We start from the raw sequence: 23,020 nt of genomic DNA on the forward strand, positions 1-23,020 counted from the left end.
GGTACAGTAAAAAGCTTTTGTTACTTGATAACCAGTCAGCAGAAAGACATGATTACAATCGAACCATTACAGCGTATAGATATATGATAAGGGAATAACGTTTAGCGCAAGGTTAAACCAGCAAATTTTGATCAAAAATAGTCCGAGTGCCACAGAAAACATTCTGTCAGGTACTATCACAGGTTGGTTTGGGAACAACTCATTGATCACAAGACATTGCAATGAGTTGTAGATGTAGCAAGTCCATCACACAGATCAGACTCCCCACCATTAACTTAATCTACTCTTCACTCTCTGTCGGGAAGGCAGCAACGTTATCAAAGACCTTTCCTATCCTGGTTATTCCTTCATCTCCCTGCTCTCGTCAGGCAGAAGAAAGTGTGCACCACCAGACTCGGGAATAGCTTCTTTCCCTCTGTTATCAAGCTGGGATGCTGTCCGATTCACTTCTACCCCATTGCGGACATTGGACTTTGTCTCTGGAACTGATGCGGTACAATGCTGAGAACTATATTCTGCACTCTGTATCTTCCCCATTGCTCTATATATTGTACTTGAGTTTGACTTGATTGTATTTATGTGTAGTATTATCTCATCTGATTGGAAAACATGCAAAGCTAAGCTTTCACTGTACCTTGCTACACGTGACAGTGATAAACCTAAACCTAAGCAATTTCTGTTTCTAAACAGTAATTTCCCTCAATGGAATAGCCTGGCCACTTGGGCACAGGGCTCTCAAGGTCAGTCTACTGATACCGTTGCCAAACAAGAAGAGGAAGAATGGACGTGTCAGCTTTGTACTCTAATCAATGTACCAGCAGCCAAATCATGTGATGCCTGTTTAACACAGAGGCCTGCCAGTAAGTACGTTTATTATGGGCCAACCCTATTTTTGTCATTTAATATTGATTTAACTTGTACATTTCATTTAATGTCTTAATGTCCCATGGCTTTTTCAAGCTATGTTACCTGTGGGAAAAAAGAACAGAGTTAACTATAGCTCCCACAAATATGTCTGACCCAGCGAGTGCTTCCAGCATATTCTGTTCTTATTTCAGACTTCACCTGTACCATCTTGCTATTGCAACTAGTTCTCCATTCTTTTGGTGCCATTGAATTATATGTCTAGGATGATTCCTCAGATCATCAACTTCTGTTCAATGATTTCCAGGTTATTCAGTCCATAAATGTGGTAGCTTTTTATTCTCTTCTATTTTTAAACCTACATTAAAGTTATTAACTTCAATTTGAAAAAAACAATGTATGGATATTGTCAGATATAGAGAGGAGCTAACTTCTGAGAGATGAAAAGTTTTCATTCACCGATATGTTTGGAAGTAAGACACTAGATAACCTGTGAGAGTCCTTTAAAGAGGTGATGGAGTTTGTACGTTCTCTCCGTGACCGTGTGGGTTTCCTCCGAGATCTTCGTTTTTTTCCCACACTCCAAAGACGTACAAATTTGTAGGTTAATTGGCTTGGTATAAATGTAAATTGTCCCTAGTGTGTGTAGGATAGTGTTAGTGTGCAGGGATCGCTCGGTGGGCCGAAGGGCCTGTTTCCGCGCTGTATCTCTAAAACCAAAAATAAATAAATAAAGCAAATGCAATGTTCAACATTGTGAGAATTTCATGCAAACTTTCAATTACAGCTTTCATATGGGTGTTTATGTTGCACTATTTATATAGGGAGTGAATTGTCAGTGACAATTTCATTCTTGCACTCATTACAGTTTATTTATAGGTATGACAATTTTAACATATGTCTCTACAAAATGTTCGGAACATAAATATTTTTTCACTTGCAAATGGATTCTACCATAAATGTTCTATTGAACAGCTTGGGCCTCCTAGTGTCACTGCCTCACAGTACCAGAGATCCGGGCTCAATCCTGACCTTGGGTGTTGTCTGTGTGCATGTTCTCCCTGTGACCGCATGGGTTTTCTCCAGACTCTGTGGTTTCCTCCGACATCCCAGAGACGTGCAGGTTTGTAAGTTAATTTGCCCTCTTTAAATTGGCCCCTAGTGTGTAGGGAGTAGATGGGAAAGTGGGATAACGGAACTAGTGTGAACGGGTGATCGATGGTCAGCGTGGGCTGAAGAGCCTGTTTCCATGCTGTATCACTAATCGAAACAAAGCTGAAAGTTTAGTGAGCTTAGGGAAACAATACATTTTGTTCAATGGCTTAGTAGGTAAATCAGTTAAAAATACCTTTCCACTTCCATAAGAAAATTTAAGTTTAAGATCAAGTAGGAATCTCTTGATATTCCTACGATGTTAAACTTGAATATCTCGTTTAACAATATTTCTCTTTTCAGTGATTCTGCAAACGATTTATGATGAGTAATATTAACTGTTTTTATTTTTAGAGGCAGCATCACCTCAGAAGTTTGGTTTTGATACGAATCTCATAAAGTACCAATGTAACAACTTTGGTAAACCCCTCGTGGAATGGAAGCTCAATCGCAGAGCAGCATTTGGTGTGACGACACTGGTCTTGACGTCACAAAGGAGCTCCCAGAAGAGTCCTGCATCCTGTTCCTCTGCAGGAAATCAAGTGAAAGGGAACACGCTATCACCAGATGGGAATCCTTCATTTCTAGCCTTGGTTGAGAATTGCTCTGCAAATACGTTGAACTCTAATCATCGGATAAAAAGTAGTTTTAATAAATTTGCCAATCAAGCGACTGACAATTCAACATCATCTAGTTATACTGACCAAAGTTCACTTTGTCAGCCTCCCAAAAGATTGAAGAAGGACCATAATTATTTTGATTTCAACACAAATTCTGCAGTTTCTGACTTCAGGTGTGCCGATAAATCTAACTGTTTAAAGTTAAACCTCAGGTACATGAAAACCTCTTGGCAGTATTGTAGTTAAGTTAACTGATTCGAAAACATGTAATGACACTTAATATATTTTGGATTTTCTCTAGGGAAATTCTGCCCATCCTTTCATAACTGCTCTCGCCAATTTCCAGGTAGTATCGTGCCTGGTGCATCATTACATTCTCCATTTCACACTGCTAGTTTTGTGGAATTTTAATTAATTTACTATGCTTAATCAGCGAACTGCTCAGTTGATCTTTGCGTCCCTCTTAATAACTTAAATCAATAGCAAGCAATTATTTCTTCTATAATGGTAAAATCTGCACAGTTTAGAAGAATGAGGGTGGACCTCGTTGAAATTTACTGAATAGTGAAAGGCTCGGATAGAGTGGATGTGGAGAGGATGTTTCCATTAGTGGGAGAGTCTAGGACTAGAGGTCATAGAGTGATACAGTGTAGTCCAGAACCTGGGGTCACAGTTTAAGAATAAGGAGTAGGACGTTTAGGACTGAAATGAGGAAAAACATCTTCACCCAGAGAGTTGTGAATCTGTGGAATTCTCTGCCACAGAAAGCAGTGGAGGCCAATTCACTGGATGTTTTAAGAGAGATTTAGATATAGCTCTTTGGGCTAACGGAGTCAAGGGATATGGAGAGAAAGCATGAACGGGGTACTGATTTTGCATGATCAGCCACGATCATATTAAATGGCGGCGCTGGCTCAAAGTGCCGAATGGCCTACTGCACCCATTTTCTATGTTTCTATGAAACAGAGCCTTCGGCCTAACTTGCCCACACTGGCCAACATGTCCAAGCTACACTAGTCCCTACCAGCTTGCTTTTGGTCCATATCCCTCCAAACCTGTCCTATCCATGTACCTGTCTAACTACGTCCTTGTTCCATACAACCACCACCCTTTGTGTGAAAATGTTACCCTTCAGATGTCTATTAAATATTTTCCCCTTCACCGTAAACCTATGTCCTCTGGTCCTCGATTCACCTATTCCGGGGAAGAGACTCTGTGCATCTATCTGATCTATTTCTCTCATGTTTTTATAAACCTGTACGATCAACCCTCATCCTCCTCGCTCCAAGGAATAGAGTCCCAGCCTACTCAACCTCCCCCATAGCTCACACCCTCTAGTCCTGGCAACATCCTCGTAAATCTTCTCCGCACCCTTTCCAGCTTATAGACAATAGGTGCAGGAGGAGGCCATTCGGCCCTTCGAGCCAGCACCGCCATTCAATGTGATCATGGCTGATCATTCTCAATCAGTACCCCGTTCCTGCCTTCTCCCCATACCCCCTGATTCCGCTATCCTTAAGAGCTCTATCCAGCTCTCGAATGCATTCAGAGAATTGGCCTCCACTGCCTTATGAGGCAGAGAATTCCACAGATTCACAACTCTCTGACTGAAAAAGTTTTTCCTCATCTCAGTTCTAAATGGCCTACCCCTTATTCTTAAACTCTGGCCCCTTGTTCTGGACTCCCCCAACATTGGGAACATGTTTCCTGCCTCTAACGTGTCCAACCCCTTAATAATCTTATACGTTTCGATAAGATCTCCTCTCATCCTTCTAAATTCCAGTGTACACAAGCCTAGTCGCTCCAGTCTTTCAACATACGAAAGTCCCGCCATCTGGGAATTAACCTAGTAAACCTACGCTGCACGCCCTCAATAGCAAGAATATCCTTCCTCAAATTTGGAGACCAAAACTGCACACAGTATTCCAGGTGCGGTCTCATTAGGGCCCTGTACAACTGCAGAAGGACCTCTTTGCTCCTATACTCAACTCCTCTTGTTATGAAGGCCAACATTCCATTGGCTTTCTTCACTGCCTGCTGTACCTGCATGCTTCCTTTCAGTGACTGATGCACTAGGACACCCAGATCTCGTTGTACGTCCCCTGTACGTCCCCTGTTCCTAACTTGCGGTACTCCACTAGTTACTGCCTGCCATTCTGAAAGGGACCCATTTATCCCCACTCTTTGCTTTCTGTCTGTCAACCAATTTTCTATCCATGTCAGTACCCTACCTCCAATACCATGTGCTCTAATTTTGCCCACTAATCTGCTTGACAACATCTTTCCTATAACATTGTGCACAGAACTGAACACAATACTCTAAATGTAGACTCACCAACGTCTTATACAACTGCAACATAACCACCCAACTTTTATATACTCAATACCCTGACTGATGAAGGCCAAAAGCCTTTTTGACCACCTTATCTATCTGCGACTCTACCTTCAAGGAACCATGCACCTGTACTCCTCGATCCTTCTGCTCTACAACATTCCCCAGAGCCCTACCATTCACTGTGTAAGTCCTGTCCATGTTAGACTTCCTAAAATGCAACACCTCACATTTCTCTATTAAATGACATCAGCAATTCCTCAATCCACCTGGCCAATCAATCAAGATACTGCTGAAATATTTCACAACCATCTTCACTATCTGCAAAGCTACCCGCTTTTATAACTTCAGCAAACTTAGTAATCTTGCCTTGTATGTTCTCATTAAAGCATTGATGTAGATGACGAACAGTAACGGGCCCAGCACCAAACCCTGAGGCACACCACTAGTCACAGGCCTCCAGTCTGAGAAGCAACCTTCCACCATCACCCTCTGCTTCCTTCCATGGAGCCAATTTGCTATCCATTCAGCTATCTCTCCTTGGATCCCATGAGATCTAACCTTCCAGAGCAACCTACCATGTGGAACCTTGTCAAATGCTTTGCTGAAATCCATGTACACAACATCTACAGCTCTGCCCTCATCGACCTTTTTGGTCACATCTTCCAAAAACTCAAATCAGATTTGTGAGACTCAAACTCCCATGTACAAAACCATGCTGACTATCTCTAATCAGCCCTTGTCCATCCAAATGCATGTATAACTTATCCCTCAGAATACCATTTATCAGGTCATAGCCTCAGAATTAAAGGACGTACCTTTAGAAAGGTGATAAGGAGGAATTTCTTTAGTCAGAGGGTGGTGAATCCGTGGAATTAATTGCCTCAGAAAGCTGTGGAGGCCAAGTCAATGGATATGTTTTAGGCAGAGATAGATGATTAGTATGGGTGTCAGGAGTTATGGGGAGAAGGCAGGAGAATGGGGTTGGGTGGGAGAGATGGATCAGCCATGATTGAATGGCAGAGTAAACTTGATGGGACGATTGGCCTAATTCTGTTCCTATCATTTAGAAACTTCAGAACATTCCGGTGAATAAATATTGAAAGAATTATTGCTCCTTTTCAAGGTAAATTTGGAACACGCCAGCGTAAAGGATATAGTAGAATCAGAGAGTTCGGCTCAAAGATAGACACAAAGTGCCAGAGTAACTCAGCGGGTTAGACAGCATCTCTGGAGAACATGGATGGATGACATTTCATGTCGGGACCAGACTGATGGTGGGGGGGGGGGGGGGGGGGGGGGTGGTGAGGCGAGTTATTAACCTTCTAAACGGCCCTTCCATAAGCTAGGGTACAATCCAATCTTTGATTTTAATATTATATCTTTGCAATAAATGTTGTATCCTTTATCTGTCTCTGTGGTCAGCTTGATTGTAATCTTTGTCTCTGGAACTGGTCCACTGCAATGCAGAGAACTATATTCTGAACTCTTCTTTCCCTTTGCTCTACCGATTATATTTGAGATAGGCTTGATTGTATACACCGATCAGCCAAAACATTATGACCACCTGCCTAATATCCGTGTGCCGACAGCGCCGACCCGCCAAGGCATGGGCTCTACAAGACCCCTGAAGGTGTCCTGTGGTATCTGGCACCAAAACATCAGCAGCAGATCCTTTAGCAGCGCCCCACAAGCCTTGCCGTTTCAGAGATGCTCTGACCCAGTCGTCTGGCCGTAACAATTTGGCCCTTGTCAAAGTCGCTCAGGTCTTTACTCCTGCCCATTTCTCCTGCATCCAACACATCAACTTCAAGAACTGACTGTTCACTTGCCTCATATATCCCACCCCTTGACAGGTGCCATTGTAACAAGATAATCAATGTTATTCACTTTGCCTGTCAGTGGTCATAATGTTTTGGCTGATCGGTGTATATGTATAGTGTTAGCTGATCTGATTGGATAGCATGCAAAACAACGCTTTTCATTATACATCTCTACATGTGCTGATAATAAACATAAACTTAAGAGGTTGCCCGCTATAGATTGGGGAACTTTATAACCGTGTTCCCAATGTTGGGGGAGTCCAGAACCAAGGGCTACAGTTTAAGAATAAGGGGTAGGCCATTTAGAACGGAGATGAGGAAAAGCTTTTTCAGTCAGAGAGTTGTAAATCTGTGGAAGTCACTGCCTCAGAAGCCAATTCTCTGAATGCATTCAAGAGAGAGATAGATAGAGCTCTTAAGGATAGCGGAGTCAGGGGGTATGGGGAAAAGGCAGGAATGGGATACTGATTGAGAATGATCAGCCGTGATCACATGATGCTGGCTCGAAGGGCCGAATGACCTATTCCTGCACCTATTGTCTATTAAGTTTTATATATCATCTCAATTATATACCTGTTATATTCTATTATACAACTTAATGTGTATGGACATAATAGGTAAGGTAAACAGTTGGATCTTTTTTACCAGGGTAGAAATGTCAGAGACTAGAGGGTATAACTGTGAGAAGGGCAAAGTTTAAAGAAGATGTGTGGGGCAAGTTCTTTTTGCATAGGATGATGGGTGCCTGGAACTTGGCATCATATTCAGCATGGACATTGTGGGTGGAAGGGCCTGTTCCGATGCTGTACTATTCTATATTCTATGACATTTGTTGAGGACATAATTGTTCTATTACTTTAGTTAATTCATATTTAAGGCTCCAAAGGGACTGTACTTGCCATGTTGTTTTCAAATTAAGTTGTTTTCAAATTAATTTGTCAGTCTAACTATCATTTCCACCACTGCAAATGTGAAGGTCTCTGTCACTTCAGAATGATTTGTAAACCAAAGGTTTCTTGCGACAGGTTGGTGATATTTCTTGCCTTCAGTCCTGCTGTCAGCAGGCATTGTGATTGCACAAGGCCAGAGATTCTTAATTCTGTGGTTTTGATTAAAAAGTGAATTGATGTAAAATATATTATTGTGTTTCCAGGGTCTCTGATAATGTGAATGAGGGTAATGGCCTGGCTGCAAGGCCTGAAACCCCACATTGCAAAAAACACAGTCGTCCCTGTGAACTGAGAGTAGTCAGAAAAGAAGGTGACAATAAAGGGAGGCAATTTTACACTTGCTCCCTGCCACGGGATCGTCAGTGCGACTATTTTCAGGTGAGTGTATTAGTCTTTTCTCAAGGAATCCAAATGACCTGACACCATTGAAGTGATGCAGCAGTTCATTAACTTGAGTGCCATCAATATACTGCTTATGAAACAGTGGGTGTTAAATGTGCTGTCACTATTCACATCTGCATCCTTGTGCTTTTGTAGTGTGTGCTGAGTCAAAACCCCTCTTGTTTCCAACTGCCAGTCTTGCCTTTGACTAGAACACCAAGTGCTGGAGTTACTCAGCGATCCAGGCAGCATCTATGTAGGACATGGATAGGTGACGTTTTGGGTAAGGTTCTTCTCAAAACGTCACCTATCCATGTCCTCCAGAGATACTGCCTGACCCACTGAATTCCTCCAGCATTTTGTGTTCTTTGCAGGATTCTAGCATCTGCAGTTCCTGTGTGTACATTTTACTTCACATTGATTAATTGGATGAAGGCCAGAATGCTTTCCACAGTGACAACCACAGGGGGGTTTGAAGTGTTCAATGGATATGTTCTTTGCTTAGCAGAATCCTGTTTATTTTTAAACATATTCATTTTCAGGATCTGTATGTTGGCTATAAAGCCATGATTCAGTGCCTGTACTTAAATCCTCGACAAGGTGTTGATGCATCACTGTCTTGCAATGTTGCAGTTGTTGTGGTGAAAGTACTATCATATCATATATATACAGCCGGTCCTGTGCTGTTGGCAATGAAGTTCCAGGATGTAGACACAGCAACAATTTATTTGGACCAGAAATATATTTCCAACTTCAGGATGGTTCATAAGTTATGGGAGCAGAATTAGCCCATTCGGCCCATCATTGAGGGGGGACCTCATTCAAACTTACCGAATAGTGAAAGGTTTGGATAGAGTGGATGTGGAGAGGATGTTTCCACTAGTGGGAGAGTCTGGGACTAGAGGTGATACAGTGTGGAGTCCAGAACCACGAGTCACAGTTTAAGAATAAGGGGTAGACCATTTAGGACTGAGATGAGGAAAAACCTTTTCACCCGGAGAGTTGTGAATCTGTGGAATTCTCTGCCACAGAAGGCAGTGGAAGCCAATTCACTGGATATTTTCAAGAGAGAGTTAGATCTAGCTCTTAGGGCTAACGGAATCAAGGGATACAGGGAGAAAGCAGGAACGGGGTAGTGAATTTGGGTGATCAGTCATGATCATATTGAATGGCAGTGCTGGCTTGAAGGGCCGAATGGCCTACTCCACCTATTTTCTATGTTTCTAATTGTATGTGACGCAGATAATCTACTGGTGGTGTTCCCATAACCCACTACTTCTCATGATTTTGAACACCTCTATAAGATCTCCCCTCATCTTCCTGTGCTCCATGGAATAGGGACTCTATTCAACCTCTTCCTTTCGTTCACACTCTCTAATCCTGGCAACATCCTCGTAAATCTTTTCTGAACCCTTTCAAGCTTGACAATATCTTTCCCTTAACATGGTGCCCAGAACTGTCTCACCAACGTCTTATACAATTGCAACATGACCTCCCAACTTCTGTACTCAATACTCTGACTGATGAAGGCCAAAGTGCCAAAACCCTTTATGACCACCTGATCTAACTGTGACTCGCCCTTCAAGGAACCATGCACCTGTACTCCTAGATCCGTCTGCTCCACAACACTACCCAGAGGCCTACCATTTACTGTGTAGGTCTTGCCCTTGTTCGACGTCCCAAAATGCAACACCTCCCACTTCTCTGTATTAAATTCCATCAACCATTCCTCCGCCCACCTGGCCAATCGATCCAGATCCTGCTGCAATCGTTCACAACCATCTTCACTATCTGCAAAACCACTAACTTTTGTATCATCAGCAAACTTGCTAATCTTGCCTTGTATGTTCTCATCCAAATTGTGCCAGTGATGGAGGAAATGAGCATTTAGGGAGGTTGATGGGATGAAATATTGAAGTCAAGAGTGTTTAATTGTCATATCTTCCAAAAACAGACAATGAAATTATTACTTGCAGCAGCATAACAGGCCTGTAAACACAATATACATATATAATAAACAATACATTAATAAGTCCAATACGTGCAAAAAAAAATCTGCATTGCAACCAAAAACTTAGGTTAATAGTTCTTAGGTTAATGTTGTGAATTTCATTGTCTGTTGATGGTTGTTGGGTAGAAGCTGTTCTTGAACCTGTTGGTCACTGTTTCTAGACTCCTGTTCCACCTTCCTGACGGTAAGAGTGAAATTCTTTACGAGAATGATCCTAGGGATGATTGGGTGAGTGTTTGACGGCACAGGGCCTCTACTCGTTGAGATGAGGAGGACCTCATGGAAACTTACTGAATAGTTAAAGGCCTGGAAAGAGTGGATGTGGAGAGGATGTTTCCACTAGTGAGAGAGTGTAGGACCAGAGGCCACAGCCTCAGAATAAAAGGATGTTCCTTTAGAGAGAAGATGAGGAGGAATTTCTTTAGTCAGAGGGTGGTGAATCTGTGGCATTTGTTGTCATAGATGACTATGGAGGCTAAGTCATGTGTATTTTTAAGACCGAGATTGACAAATACTTGATTAGTAAGGGTATCATGGGTTATGGGGAGAAGGCAGGAGAATGGGGTTGAGAGGGAAAGATAGATCAGCCATGATTGAATGGCGGAGTATACTTGATTGGCTGTATGGCCGACTTCCACTCCTATTACTTATGAACATCAAATGAGAGTGTGGCAAGGGTGGTATGAGTATTTGGTGATGCTGCCTCTTTGAAGCAGCACCTCCTGCAGATCCCTTCACTGCTGGGGAAGTCAGTACCCGTGGCAGTGTCCACCACTTCTTGTAATATCCTTCCTTCTGGTTTGATTGGATTCGCATGCAAAGCAAAGCTTTTTGCTTGGATGTTTTCAGGTCCCATTGCTTTAGCCTTTGCAAGTGAGGGGGATTTGAAGGAAGGTCCCGACCAGGAACGGCATCTCTTCGTTCCCATCACAGATACTGCTTGTGTTTTGCTCCTGATTTCAGCATCTGCAGTTCCTTGTGTCTCCATTCTCAGTTTGGGATTAGATTGTGGCAGTAAGATGGAGTGTTGGTGGCAAATGCTGGGCATCAATTTTCTCAAAATTCTCAAAGAAATCCCAAATATTGTTATGATTTTTTCATTATTAATTTAAGATCTAGTCAGGCAAATATTAAAGGACAAAACAGGTTAAAAGAGAATTTTGTGCAGAACTCAAGCTTTGATTAGTGAATAGCATTATACCAAATGGTCTGAAGAGGGCACTTCAACATCGTCCAAAAATCTAAAAGTGTGTAACCACAATATTTCAAACTTCCCGCAGCCCATTTTACACTTCAGATTCTCTGCACAATTTGCTTTAAACATCAACTGCACTTTGATAGATTCAATAGTTTAAAATAGCTTTGAAATTACAGTAATTGCTATTTTTTGGTTTGTTAATGAATTTGATTAAATACTAGATTGCAGCATATTGTTTGGAGAACTATTTTAGCCATTTATAATTGGATTTGTTCAGCTCAGTTGCACATGTATATAATAGGTTGTAAATCAAAAGACTTCTAATAAGATGAGGGGATTAATAATTTTAATTATGCAGAAATACATATTTTTTGTTCACTTAATGTTGTAATTAGATTGGATGGCCATATCACACATTCATAACTTTTTTTCTGAGATCCTAAATTAAAAGTTCAACAAAGAAGGTGAGCAATTATTTTTAAAAGGTTTCCCTTTGACCCATTCCTAATAGACTGATGGATGAGTAAGTAAATAAATGGCTCATAAACATGTTCTGAGAGCATTCATGTACTTTTGAGAATATTATGCTATTAGTGCCTTACATGCATATCTGTTCCCCTAGTGGGCTGATTTACATTTTCCGATCTGCAATCATGGAACACGATGTATCATGAGGACCGTGCTGAAACTTGGTCCCAATAACGGACGCAACTTTTACGTTTGCTCGCGAGGAATGAGCAAACAGTGTGATTTCTTTCAGTGGGCAGAGAATGCACCTGGATCTAAGATCCCTGCCGGCTGCTGAAACAAATGCTGAGGTAAAGAGAATTAAAGAATTGATTCACTGACGCGAGCACTGCAGGACCAGTGGTACATCAGTGATAGCTTTAGATGGATTTATATATATATATATATTAAAACATTTCCTGTATTAAGATCATGTTTTCCCCCAAACCTGCAGATTGAATTGCAACATTGGGACTCCTTGCTTGGTAACCACAACTAATCCATACTATTAGACACAGAGTGCTGGAGTAACTCAGTAGGTCAAGCAGCAGCTCTGAAGAACATGGATAGGTGACATTTCGGGTCAGGGCCCTTTTTCAGAGTCTAAAGAAGGGTACCGACCTGAAACGTCACCTGTCCATGTTCTCCGGGGATGCTGCCTGACCCGCTGAGTTACTCCAGCACTTTGTGTCCTTCCTGAGTTATTTCGTACTTTGTCTTTTTTTTTTGCATCTGCAATTCCTTGTTTCTTTAACCCACAGTAGACATTGACACAACAATATAGTTTCAGTTACAGTCTGCCTGATGGTTGGAAGGCAAAAGTGAAACTGAAGTGCAGATGAGTGAAATACCTGGTAAAACGTTTTTCTGTTAAGTTGCTGAATGCAAGATTCAACCTAAAAGATGGTGATGGTAAATGGAGTCAGTGGAAATCACAAAGCCAGTTGCAAGAGCCTTAACCTACATTCAAAGTTGACAGTTGCTATGAGTGACTCTGTTCAAAGCATTTGGACCATATGTTATATGGTTATATGTATTTGCGCCAAATGTTTTTTTAAATAGCACTTGTGTAGTTTTACGAAATTTCTTTATTCAATATATCAAGAACTCCTCAAAGCCATTATTTTAACCTTTTCTATCACTGTTACATTATGTATTTCAAAATCTATTGTTCATCGTTTTTTCTTTGTCTATCGCAAGTAACTATTAATAAATTGGGAAACTATTTGTTTTAATGCCCTTCTGCAATGGTTATTAACTTTGTGACAAACATTGTTTTTAAATGTCATGAGATATATACCTGCATATATTTATGTACATTTTCCCTGTACTGATATTATTACCATTTTCGTCAATCTTGTGAACTCGATTTGTTGTCCATTTAATATCCAATTTTCAGTTCCATAACATATAACAACTACAGCATGGAAACAGGCCTGTCCGGCCCTACCAGTCCACGCCGACCATTCTCCTTGATCTAGTCTCATCTACCTGCACTCAGACCATAACCCTCTAATCCCCTCCTATCCATATACCTATCCAATTTACTCTTAAATAATAAAATCGAGCCAGCCTCCACCACTTCCACCGGAAGCCCATTCCATACAGCCACCACCCTCTGAGTAAAGAAGTTCCCCCTCATGTTACCCCTAAACTTTTGTCCCTCAATTCTGAAGCTATGTCCCCTTGTTGGAATCTTCCCCACTCTCAAAGGGAAAAGCCTACCCACGTCAACTCTGTCCGTCCCTCTCAAAATTTTAAAAACCTCTATCAAGTCCCCCCTCAACCTTCTACGCTCCAAATAATAAAGACCCAACCTGTTCAACCTCTCTCTGTAGCCTAAGTGCTGAAACCCAGGCAACATTCTAGTAAATCTCCTCTGTACCCTCTCCATTTTATCCAGCTCTCTCTTGAAAGCATCCAACGAACTGGCCTCCACTGCCTTCTGAGGCAGAGAATTCCACACCTTCACCACTCTCTGACTGAAAAAACTCTTGCTCGGCTAAGTTCTGTGTACAGATCTTGCGAGGTTGGTGACGAATATTGTTCGTCGTCAATGGCTTGGTTGATTGTGACTTTGTAGTCACCGCATAGTCGAACAGTTTTGTCGACCTTGGGCACGGGCACAATGTGTGTTGTTCAGTTGCTCTGGTCTGTCTTCACGAGTACTCCATTCTGCACCAACCTGTCGGGTTCCTCCTCCACTTGTTGCTTTAGTGCATATGGTACAGGTCTTGGTCGACAATACACAGGTTTTACATCTTGCTAAAGTCGAATGTGTGCAGCGTACCCCGTTATTCCCGTGTAACTGTCGGCAACTATTTCTGTATGTTTGCTTATGACGTTTTCAAGATGTGATTTGGACAAATCGATGCCGAAAATGTTCTTCCAGTCTAACTTTATTCTACTCAGCCAACCCTTTCCAAAGAGGATTGCTTTATTGCTGTAGCTGGCTACTATGATGGGCAGTGTTACTGACTGACCATTATGCTGAACATTGCAGTTCATTTGTTCGTATGTCTCCAAAACTTCGTCTGAGTAGGTTCTCAGATTGACCTTACTCTCAGACAATGGTGTCTGTGGGAACTTTGTTTCGTACAGGTCTTTGCTCATGGCCGAACAATCTGCTGCCGTGTCAATACACATATTGATTAACTGTTCATTAATCAATAGTTTAGTTCGAAAATCCTTGCCTTGGCTGGTTGTAGGCTTATCGATGTTGGTTGCATAAATGGTGTGCAACCCAAGTTCATTTCCAACTGGGTTCATCTCCAAGTTGTGAACTCCTTTCTGGTGTTGTCGCTTGTTTCCCGCTGGTTGTTTGCTTCCTGCTTTAAGCTTGGCCCGACATGCTGAGGTGATATGGCCTTTCTTCTGGCAGTTATACCACTTGGCTGTTTTGAACTGACAAAATTGGGATGAATGATTACCGTTGCAACGATAACAACTGGCTGAACTCAGCTCCCTGCCATACTTTGGTTTTGGTTTGGCCATAGGCACTGCTTTGTGACTGTAAACGGCCACTGCAATCTGTGATGGACGTCTTTTGCCTTTATGGGTGCACGAGTGTGCCGTACACTTCAGGACCGATCTCCGTGAGCAGAATCGCTTTCACGCGTTTGCGAATGGTCTTATTTGTTGCAGTCACTACCTCTCCTTCACCGCTAATCTCCATTATGTTGTTTGCCGTGAAGGACATGTTTGCTCTTTCCATAATGGAGCTGAACGGCTCTACTTTTGTCGAAAGTGCCAAGGTTTCTGATGTAGCCCGTGGGCGACGCTATCCTGTCCCTCTTTTTTTATTTTTATAAAGGACAAGGAAAGTCTGCTCAAAAACCCTGATTTCCTGTCTGTTCTGGTGTAGCAATTCACCTAAAACTTAGCTGTACAAAGGCTATACGAGCTTGAGGAACTCGACATGAAAAAAAAGGGAAACAAATCTTATACAATCCCATCCTCGTCACCAATTTTGTTATATTCCGGACAGCAGAATGAAGAACCAGCCTCACACATTAGTTGCCAGTATCACGTGCGTTTTTATTACCCAGCATTCCCTGCTTATATTGAACACCAACACATTAACAAAAAACATGAATATGTATGAAAACAGGTGCGGGAGGAGGCCATTTGGCCCTTCGAGCCAGCATCGCCATTCATTGTGATCATGGCTGACTGATCGTGGTCAAATGGGACTAACTTAGTTGAGACATCTTCTTCAGCTTGGATGAGCTGGACTGAAGGGCCTTTGTCTCTGTTGTATGACTCTATAAACATGAGACCACTTTGCTTCATGCATATAATAATATATTTATAATAATATATAGTGTATAAGAGGCTGCTGTACTGGCAACGAGCCCCTAAATGTTTCTGAAACCTTAATACAGGTGCTCCTCAGCTTCCGATGGGGTTCCGTTCCGAGAAACCCATCGGAAACCAAGAGTATTGTAAGTGGAAATGCATTGTAATACACACGATCACGTGGCTGGAAGCGAGTGGCGGCTCGCCACGGGTCGCTGCCGTTTGCACCAGCGCAAAGTCGAACTATCGCAAGTCGAAACATCTTAAGCCGAGGAGCACCTGCAGTTTAACCTGCTTGTACAGAGTGCACAACTCTGAAAATTAACAGAATAACTCTTAATTGTCACTTTGGTTCATAAGATAGTTTGAATTTCACAAGCTGATGAGGTCTTTAGAAAATGACAGATGGATGGCAACAACTTTAAATGCAGTCGACTATCTTTTCTGAAGCTGTTGACGGATTGAAAATCATAAAATGAAACTGATTAAAATTTGGAGCTTTACTGCATGCAGTCCCTGAAAGAGAGAACAAGAACTTCAGGAATGTGCAAGTGGGAGTAACGTAGTGCATCAGCTTAATTAATGTGAAAATTATTCACTGTTTTGATTGTTACATATTTCTTAATGAATTATTCTCAGTTTTATGCCATACCAAAAGTAAAGCATGAAGTGTTGGTAAACTTAGCAGATCAACCAATATCAGTGCGAGGGAGAGAAGCAGTTTCAGGTGGTTGACCTTTTAACAAAGTCGACTAACTATCAGGTATGCATGCACATGCATTTTCAGATGTGTTAATTTTCCCTTTTATTATGTTAAAACATAAAGCAGCCAACAAAGCTTTATCCCACACTGTTCATTCCTCTTCTCCCGGCTCTTGTCCGTGGTATAGAAGCTTGAAAGTGTGCACCACCAGACTCAAGAACAGCTTGTTCCCCTCTTATCAAGCTTCTGAACAGTCCTTCCATAAGCTAGCGTATTGCTCAATTCACATTGGTCTATCGGTGGAACTGATGCACTACAATGCTGAGAACTATATTCGGCACTCTACCTCTTTGCTCTATCTATTGTACGTTGTCATAGAGCCATACAGTTCTATGGAAAAGATCCTTTTTTATACTTCTATCAGGTTTCTCCTCAATCTCCAATGCTCCAGGGAAAACAATCCAGGTCTGTCCAAACTCCCCCTGTAGCTAGTACTTCCTAATCCAGGTATCATTCTGGTAAACTTCCTCTGCACCCTTTCTGTAGAGTCCACATCATTCCTGTAATGGGGTGACCAGAACTGCACACAATACTCCAAATGTGGCCCAACCAAAGTCCTGTAGAGCTGCATCATGACTTCCTGGCCCTCATACTCAATGCCATGACCTATGAAGGCAAGAATACCATATGCCTTCTTTATCTATCGCCTCTTTCAATCTGAATGCATGGAAAGATTTCAAATTTCTTTGCTGCAGAATTTATTTTTCTAGACCAGTTTTATTTTTTCAGAACAGATATTGCCTCAATGCAAAAGCTTCAAAACTGAGCATTTAATGTTGCTCCCATAAAATGTACATAAAATCAAATACCAATCAAATTTTTACAATTTTTTTCTGTCAGTCACAGTTTTTAACATAGTGTTTTCCTTACTTGGACAATTTTAGATTTACCCTATGTGTAGGCTTTGTTGGAAAGACTTACCATAATGCCCAGTCTTGTTAGCACAGATTAGAGCCCCAAAAAAGTTTGGATAATACTTTTGGATCCTTCTAATAGCTTTCTGGCATGCCAAAGTTGGGTCTATTCCCATTCTCATATATTCAACTGCCTGGTAGCTAATTTGTGGAGCAAAGTTGAACATCCAATTAAAATTAAAACAATATGATGCAATAAAAATATATACAGTATGCCACTGATTGTTTTTGTTTTCCCCAAGTCCAGTTACGCAGTCTTTCAAACTCTACTTCCCAGTGAAGTCAACACTTTCTTATTCTATTGTGACATCAAAATTAAATTGTTTGACTTCCCAGTTATTACCACATACCCATCCTTTCCCGAACAAGATCACGACCCAACCCACGACCCACGAACTAGTCACAATCATACAGCACAGAAACAAGCTTTTCAGCCCAACTAGTCCATGCCAACCAAGTAACCACATTGTCTGCTTTGATCTGTCGTTATTGCATCTTCCATATCTCTAGATTCCCTCTCCCCTGACTCTCAAGTCACATCCGCTGAGTTACTCCAGCATTTTGTGCCTATCTTCATACCACATCTCAGCTAGCTGCAGATGCTGGTTTAAATCGAAGGTAGACACAAAATGCTTCAGTCTGAAGAGGGGTCTCGACCCGAAACGTCACCCATTCCTTCTCTCCAGAGATGCTGCCTGACCCGCTGAGTTACTCCAGCATTTTGTGTCTCCCTTCTAAACCTTTCCTATCTATTACTTATAGATGGCTAGTTATCTCTGCTTCTCTTACGACTTCCTGCTCTTGACTACCGTTCATTAACTAATCTGCTTCCCAAAATGGGGGTAGACATCAAATAAGAGGCTTTGCTATGACGCAGTCAGCATCTGCAATCAGTCAAAAAGAGGGGGGGTGAACGATCACTGTCAAATGGAAGTGAACCCCAACACCAGTCTGTATTACAAAGATTATGACAATTGAGTTGGCGCGGACATGATGGGCCAATGGGCCTGTTTCCACATTGTCTCTATAAACTAAACTAAGACTGCTGCTGTGATGAATACAGGGCATCTTTTCAAAAGAAGTTTCACTTGGCTCAAAGTTTTAAGTATTTCAGCTCAATTATCGGCTCACAACTTATAAACCAAACGTATTTCACCACCTGCAAATCTGGTGAGAGTTGACGTACCTTGGGAGGAATCGCATCATGATGTCTCCATTCCCAGTAGCAGCTGCTGCTCCAGCTGTGCTGTCCGCGTAGGCACCCGCTCCAGCGATCGGGGAATCCCCAACACGGCTGTGAGACACATCACACACCCATCACTGCCCACATACACAGGTTATTGTTCTCTGGGATTACACAGCATTGCTAACAGTAGAGATAAACACAAAATACTGGAGCAACTAAGCGTTATAGAGAAATGTGAGGTGTTGCATTTTGGGAAGTCTAACATGGGCAGGTCCTACATAGTGAATGGTAGGGCTTTGGGGAGTGTTGTAAAGCAGAGGGATCTAGGAGTGCAGATGCGTGGTTCCTTGAAGGAGGAGTCACGTGTAGATAGGGTGGTCAAACCACTGGGTTATAAACTGCCCAAGTGAAATATGAAGTGCAGTTCCTCCAATTTTCATTGGGCCTCTCGGGTGTTTAGAAGGATGAGAGGGGATCTTATAGAGACGTATAAAATTATAAAAGGACTGGACAAGCTAGATGCAGGAAAAATGTTCCCAATGTTGGGGGAGTCCAGAACCAGGGGCCACAGTCTAAGAATAAAGGGGAGGCCATTTAAAACTCAGGTGAGAAGAAACTTTTTCACCCAGAGAGCTGTGAATTTGTGGAACTCTCTGCCACAGAGGGCAGTGGAGGCCAATTTACTGGTTGAATTTAAAAGAGAGTTAGATAGAGCTCTAGGGGCTAGTGGAATCAAGGGATATGGGGAGAAGGCAGGCACGGGTTACTAATTGTGGATGATCAGCCATGATCACAATGAATGGCTGTGCTGGCTGAAAGGGCCAAATGGCTTCCTGCACCTATTTTCTATGTTTCTAGAGGAGATCCAGGACAGAAAGGTCAATATGGGAATGGTAAAGTGAGTTAAAGTGTTTGGCAACTGGGAGATGGCGTAGGCCTAGGCGAACTGCACGGAAGTGTTCATGGCACAGCTATTAACCACGGTCAGCAATGCTTTCAATATTAAGTACGATTTTCCCTCCACCACCTCCCGTCAACAGGCAGATAATGTCTCCCATATTCATAGATCTTATAGGGAAGCACATATTGGATATCTCTGGAGAACATGGGCAGGTGACATTTTGGGTCGGCACGCATTTTCAGACTGACCACCTATGCATGTTCTCGAGAGATGCTGTCTGACCCGCTGAGTTACTGCAGAACTTTGTGTCTCTTTTTTGTAAATCAGCATCTGCAGTTCCTTGTTTGTGCAAATTGGATATCTTTTGGCTATCAAAGAACAGTGCAGGGACCAGCCCTTGAGCCAACAATGTCTGTGCTGTTCTATGTTAAGATCAAGCAGCATCTATTAAACAAAGTAAAAAGCCTTTAGTATTTCTAGCTTGCAGTAAGAAAATTACATTTCAAAAGTGCATGAGTCATAGGAGCAGGATTTACCTTCCTTAATACCCATTCAAATTGCAAATTGACCTTTGGCAATTCTGCACCAGTACTCCAAGTCCCTTTGCAACACTGATTTCTGAATCCTCTCCCATTTAGAAAATAGCCTACGCCTTTATCCCTACTACCAAAATGCATGCGTGCAGTTAGCTACTCTGTATTCCATCTGCCGCCTCTTTACCTACTCTCCACGGTCCTTCTACAGAATCCCTGCTCCCTCTACACTATCTGCCCCTCCCCCACATAGACAATAGAAAATAGGTGCAGGAGAAGGCCATTCGGCCCTTTGAGCCAGCACCGCCATTCAATGTGATCATGGCTGATCATTCTCAATCAGTACCCCGTTCCTGCCTTCTCCCCATACCCCCTGACTCCGCTATCCTTAAGAGCTCTATCTAGCTCTCTCTTGAATGTATTCAGAGAATTGGCCTCCACTGCCCTCTGAGGCAGAGAATTCCACAGATTCACAACTCTGACTAAAAAAGTTTTTCCTCATCTCTGTTCTAAATGGCCTACCCCTTATTCTTAAACTGTGGCCCCTGGTTCTGGACTCCCCCAACATTGGGAACATGTTTCCTGCCTCTAACGTGTCCAACCCCTTAATAATCTTATACGTTTCGATAAGATCCCCTCTCATCCTTCTAAATTCCAGTGTATACAAACCTAGTCGCTCCAGTCTTTCAACATATGACAGTCCCGCCATTCCGGGAATTAACCTAGTAAACCTACGCTGCACGCCCTCAATAGCAAGAATATCCTTCCTCAAATTTGGAGACCAAAACTGCACACAGTACTCCAGGTGCGGTCTCACTAGGGCCCTGTACAACTGCAGAAGGACCTCTTTGCTCCTATACTCAACTCCTCTTGTTATGAAGGCCAACATTCCATTGGCTTTCACTGCCTGCTGTACCTGCATGCTTCCTTTCAGTGACTGATGCACTAAGACACCCAGATCACGTTGTACGTCCCCTTTTCCTAACTTGACACCATTCAGATAATAATCTGCCTTCCTATTCTTACCACCAAAGTGGATAACCTCATACTTATCTACATTAAACTGCATCTGCCATGCATCCGCCCACTCACACGACCTGTCCAAGTCACCCTGCAACCTCATAGCATCTTCCTCACAGTTCACACTGCCACCTAGCTTTGTATCATCGGCAAAATTGCTAATGGTACTTTTAATCCCTTCATCCAAGTCATTGATGTATATTGTAAATAGCTGCGGTCCCAACACCGAGCCTTGCGGTACCCCACTAGTCACTGCCTGTCATTCTGAAAGGGACCCATTTATCCCCACTCTTTGCTTTCTGTCTGTCAACCAACTTTCTATCCATGTATGATACATATTTTCGTATCATGCGCAAACTTGGCCACAAAGCCATCAATTCCATCATCCAAATCATTGACATACAACGTGAAGAGTAGCCAATGAAGTCAGGCTAACTGCCTTTAGTTTTCCCCTCTTTTGCTTCGCTTTCTTCTTGAACAGCGGAGTAACAGTTACAATTTTCCAGTTCTTTGGTGCCACTCCCAACTCTAGTGATTCGTGAAAGATCACCACCAATGCCTCCACAGTCTCTAAAGCCACCTCTTTCAGAACCCTGGGATTTAATACATCTAGTCCATGTGACTTCACCTTCAGACCTCTGATTCCCAAACACTAACTTCCCACTGCACTAATTGCTGCCCCCTGACTTTTGCATTTCTGGCACGTTGCTGGCTTCTTCCACTGTGAAGACAAATGCCGAAAACTTATTTTTAGCTGTTAAAAAGAACTTTGTATTTGAAAACTTGTTGTTTCACGTAATGATCACTAGGTGGTTGAAGCAAATCCCTTACTCAGTTATAACAGATTGGCAATAGCAGACCCCATTTCCCAACCCCCCCCCCCCTCCCATCATCTATTACGACAGGGTTAACTATATAAAATTATGAGAAGCGTAGATAGGGTGAACAATCAGAACCTTTCCTAAGGGTGGAAATGCCAAAGGTTAGAGGGCATAGCTTTAAGATGAGAGGGGCAAAGTTTAAAGGATATGTGCAGGGCAAGTTTTATTTTACACAAAGGTGTTGAGTGCCTGAAACTCTGCACCTCTCCCCTCTGACATTTTCATGGAGGGGAAAAGATTCTGAATGTTGAATCTATCTATGCCAGGGGTGGTCAAAGATAGAACAACAAAGTCTAAAAATAGCATTTGAATCATCGGCTAAATCTATTTCTCGTATGTTGTTTATGCAGAGAAAGAGAATGTTCATTTGAAGCACAGACATACCCTGGGATTTTGTGGATCAGTCCATTAGTAGAGGTTCCTGCAGCAATCGATCCATTACGATGAATCACAATCATACCTAGATTCAAAATCTGGATTGATGTAAAATCATATATAACTCCCTCATTCATTTTTAGAATTATACAAAGTACCTCCTCGCTAAAAATACCGTACATGGATGGTGGGTTTGCGGTGGTCACGGGCGGTCGCGGGAGGCCCTACAGCAGCCGGACGATCGAGCGCCGCCTGCGGCAACTGCACGGAGTGGCAGTGGAAGGAGCCGACAGCATCGTGCTGGGCCAGGCCAACCCCAACCTTAGTCTGAAGAAAAGCCCCAACCCGAAACGTCACCTCTCCATGTTCTCCACAGATGCTGCCTGACCCGCTGAGTTACTGCAGCACTCTGTGAAATGTCACCGAAACATGTTCTCCACAGATGCTGCCTGCCCTGCTCAGCTACTCCAGCACTTTGTGTTTTTATTTTGAATTGAATAATATTGAGTCAAGAAGGCTTCAGACTAGGGTCACATCTTCAACATATAAAAATGCCTGCAGTAATTGCAGGCCAAGGTAGAGTGGTAAAGAAAGCATGAGAAAAAACATTTTCACCCAGAGTTGTGAATTTGAGGAATTCTCTGCCACAGAAGGCAGTGGAGGCCAATTCTCTGGATGAATTTAAAAGAGAGTTAGATAGAGCTCCAGGGGCTAGTGGAATCAAGGAATATGGGGAGAAAGAAGCCAGGCACAGGTTACTGATTGTGGATGATCAGCCATGATCACAATGAATGGCTGTGCTGGCTCAAAG

At 42.5% G+C, this 23,020-nt stretch overlaps 2 protein-coding genes across 5 annotated transcripts in view; one reads left to right on the forward strand and one right to left on the reverse strand.

Annotated features, from left to right (window-relative positions):
• The window catches only part of neil3 (nei-like DNA glycosylase 3), a 45,396-nt gene extending 33,007 nt beyond the window's left edge, over window positions 1-12,389 (forward strand). Inside the window, exons 7-10 of the mRNA XM_078396655.1 lie at window positions 691-860; window positions 2,371-2,848; window positions 7,945-8,119; window positions 11,954-12,389. Coding sequence (XP_078252781.1) covers window positions 691-860; window positions 2,371-2,848; window positions 7,945-8,119; window positions 11,954-12,136 — 1,006 coding nt within the window. The 3' untranslated portion in view covers window positions 12,137-12,389. The remainder of the gene's footprint in view (window positions 1-690; window positions 861-2,370; window positions 2,849-7,944; window positions 8,120-11,953) is intronic.
• LOC144592182 (N(4)-(beta-N-acetylglucosaminyl)-L-asparaginase-like) overlaps window positions 1-23,020 on the reverse strand; it is a 63,491-nt gene that overhangs the window by 29,910 nt on the left and 10,561 nt on the right. For 2 of the 4 annotated variants that reach the window (XM_078396654.1, XM_078396652.1), the window contains 4 exons: window positions 22,219-22,294; window positions 18,500-18,607; window positions 17,321-17,454; window positions 15,362-16,152 (listed from right to left, as the gene is read on the reverse strand). In XM_078396654.1, the coding sequence (XP_078252780.1) occupies window positions 16,058-16,152; window positions 17,321-17,454; window positions 18,500-18,607; window positions 22,219-22,294 (413 nt within the window). In that variant the 3' untranslated portion in view covers window positions 15,362-16,057. Of the gene's footprint in view, window positions 1-15,361; window positions 16,153-17,320; window positions 17,455-18,499; window positions 18,608-22,218; window positions 22,308-23,020 lie in introns of those variants that run through there. The other 2 variants (XM_078396653.1, XR_013547101.1) reach the window with 2 other exon arrangements.

Source organism: Rhinoraja longicauda, chromosome 3 (assembly GCF_053455715.1).
Source record: "Rhinoraja longicauda isolate Sanriku21f chromosome 3, sRhiLon1.1, whole genome shotgun sequence".
Taxonomy (NCBI): domain Eukaryota; kingdom Metazoa; phylum Chordata; class Chondrichthyes; order Rajiformes; family Arhynchobatidae; genus Rhinoraja; species Rhinoraja longicauda.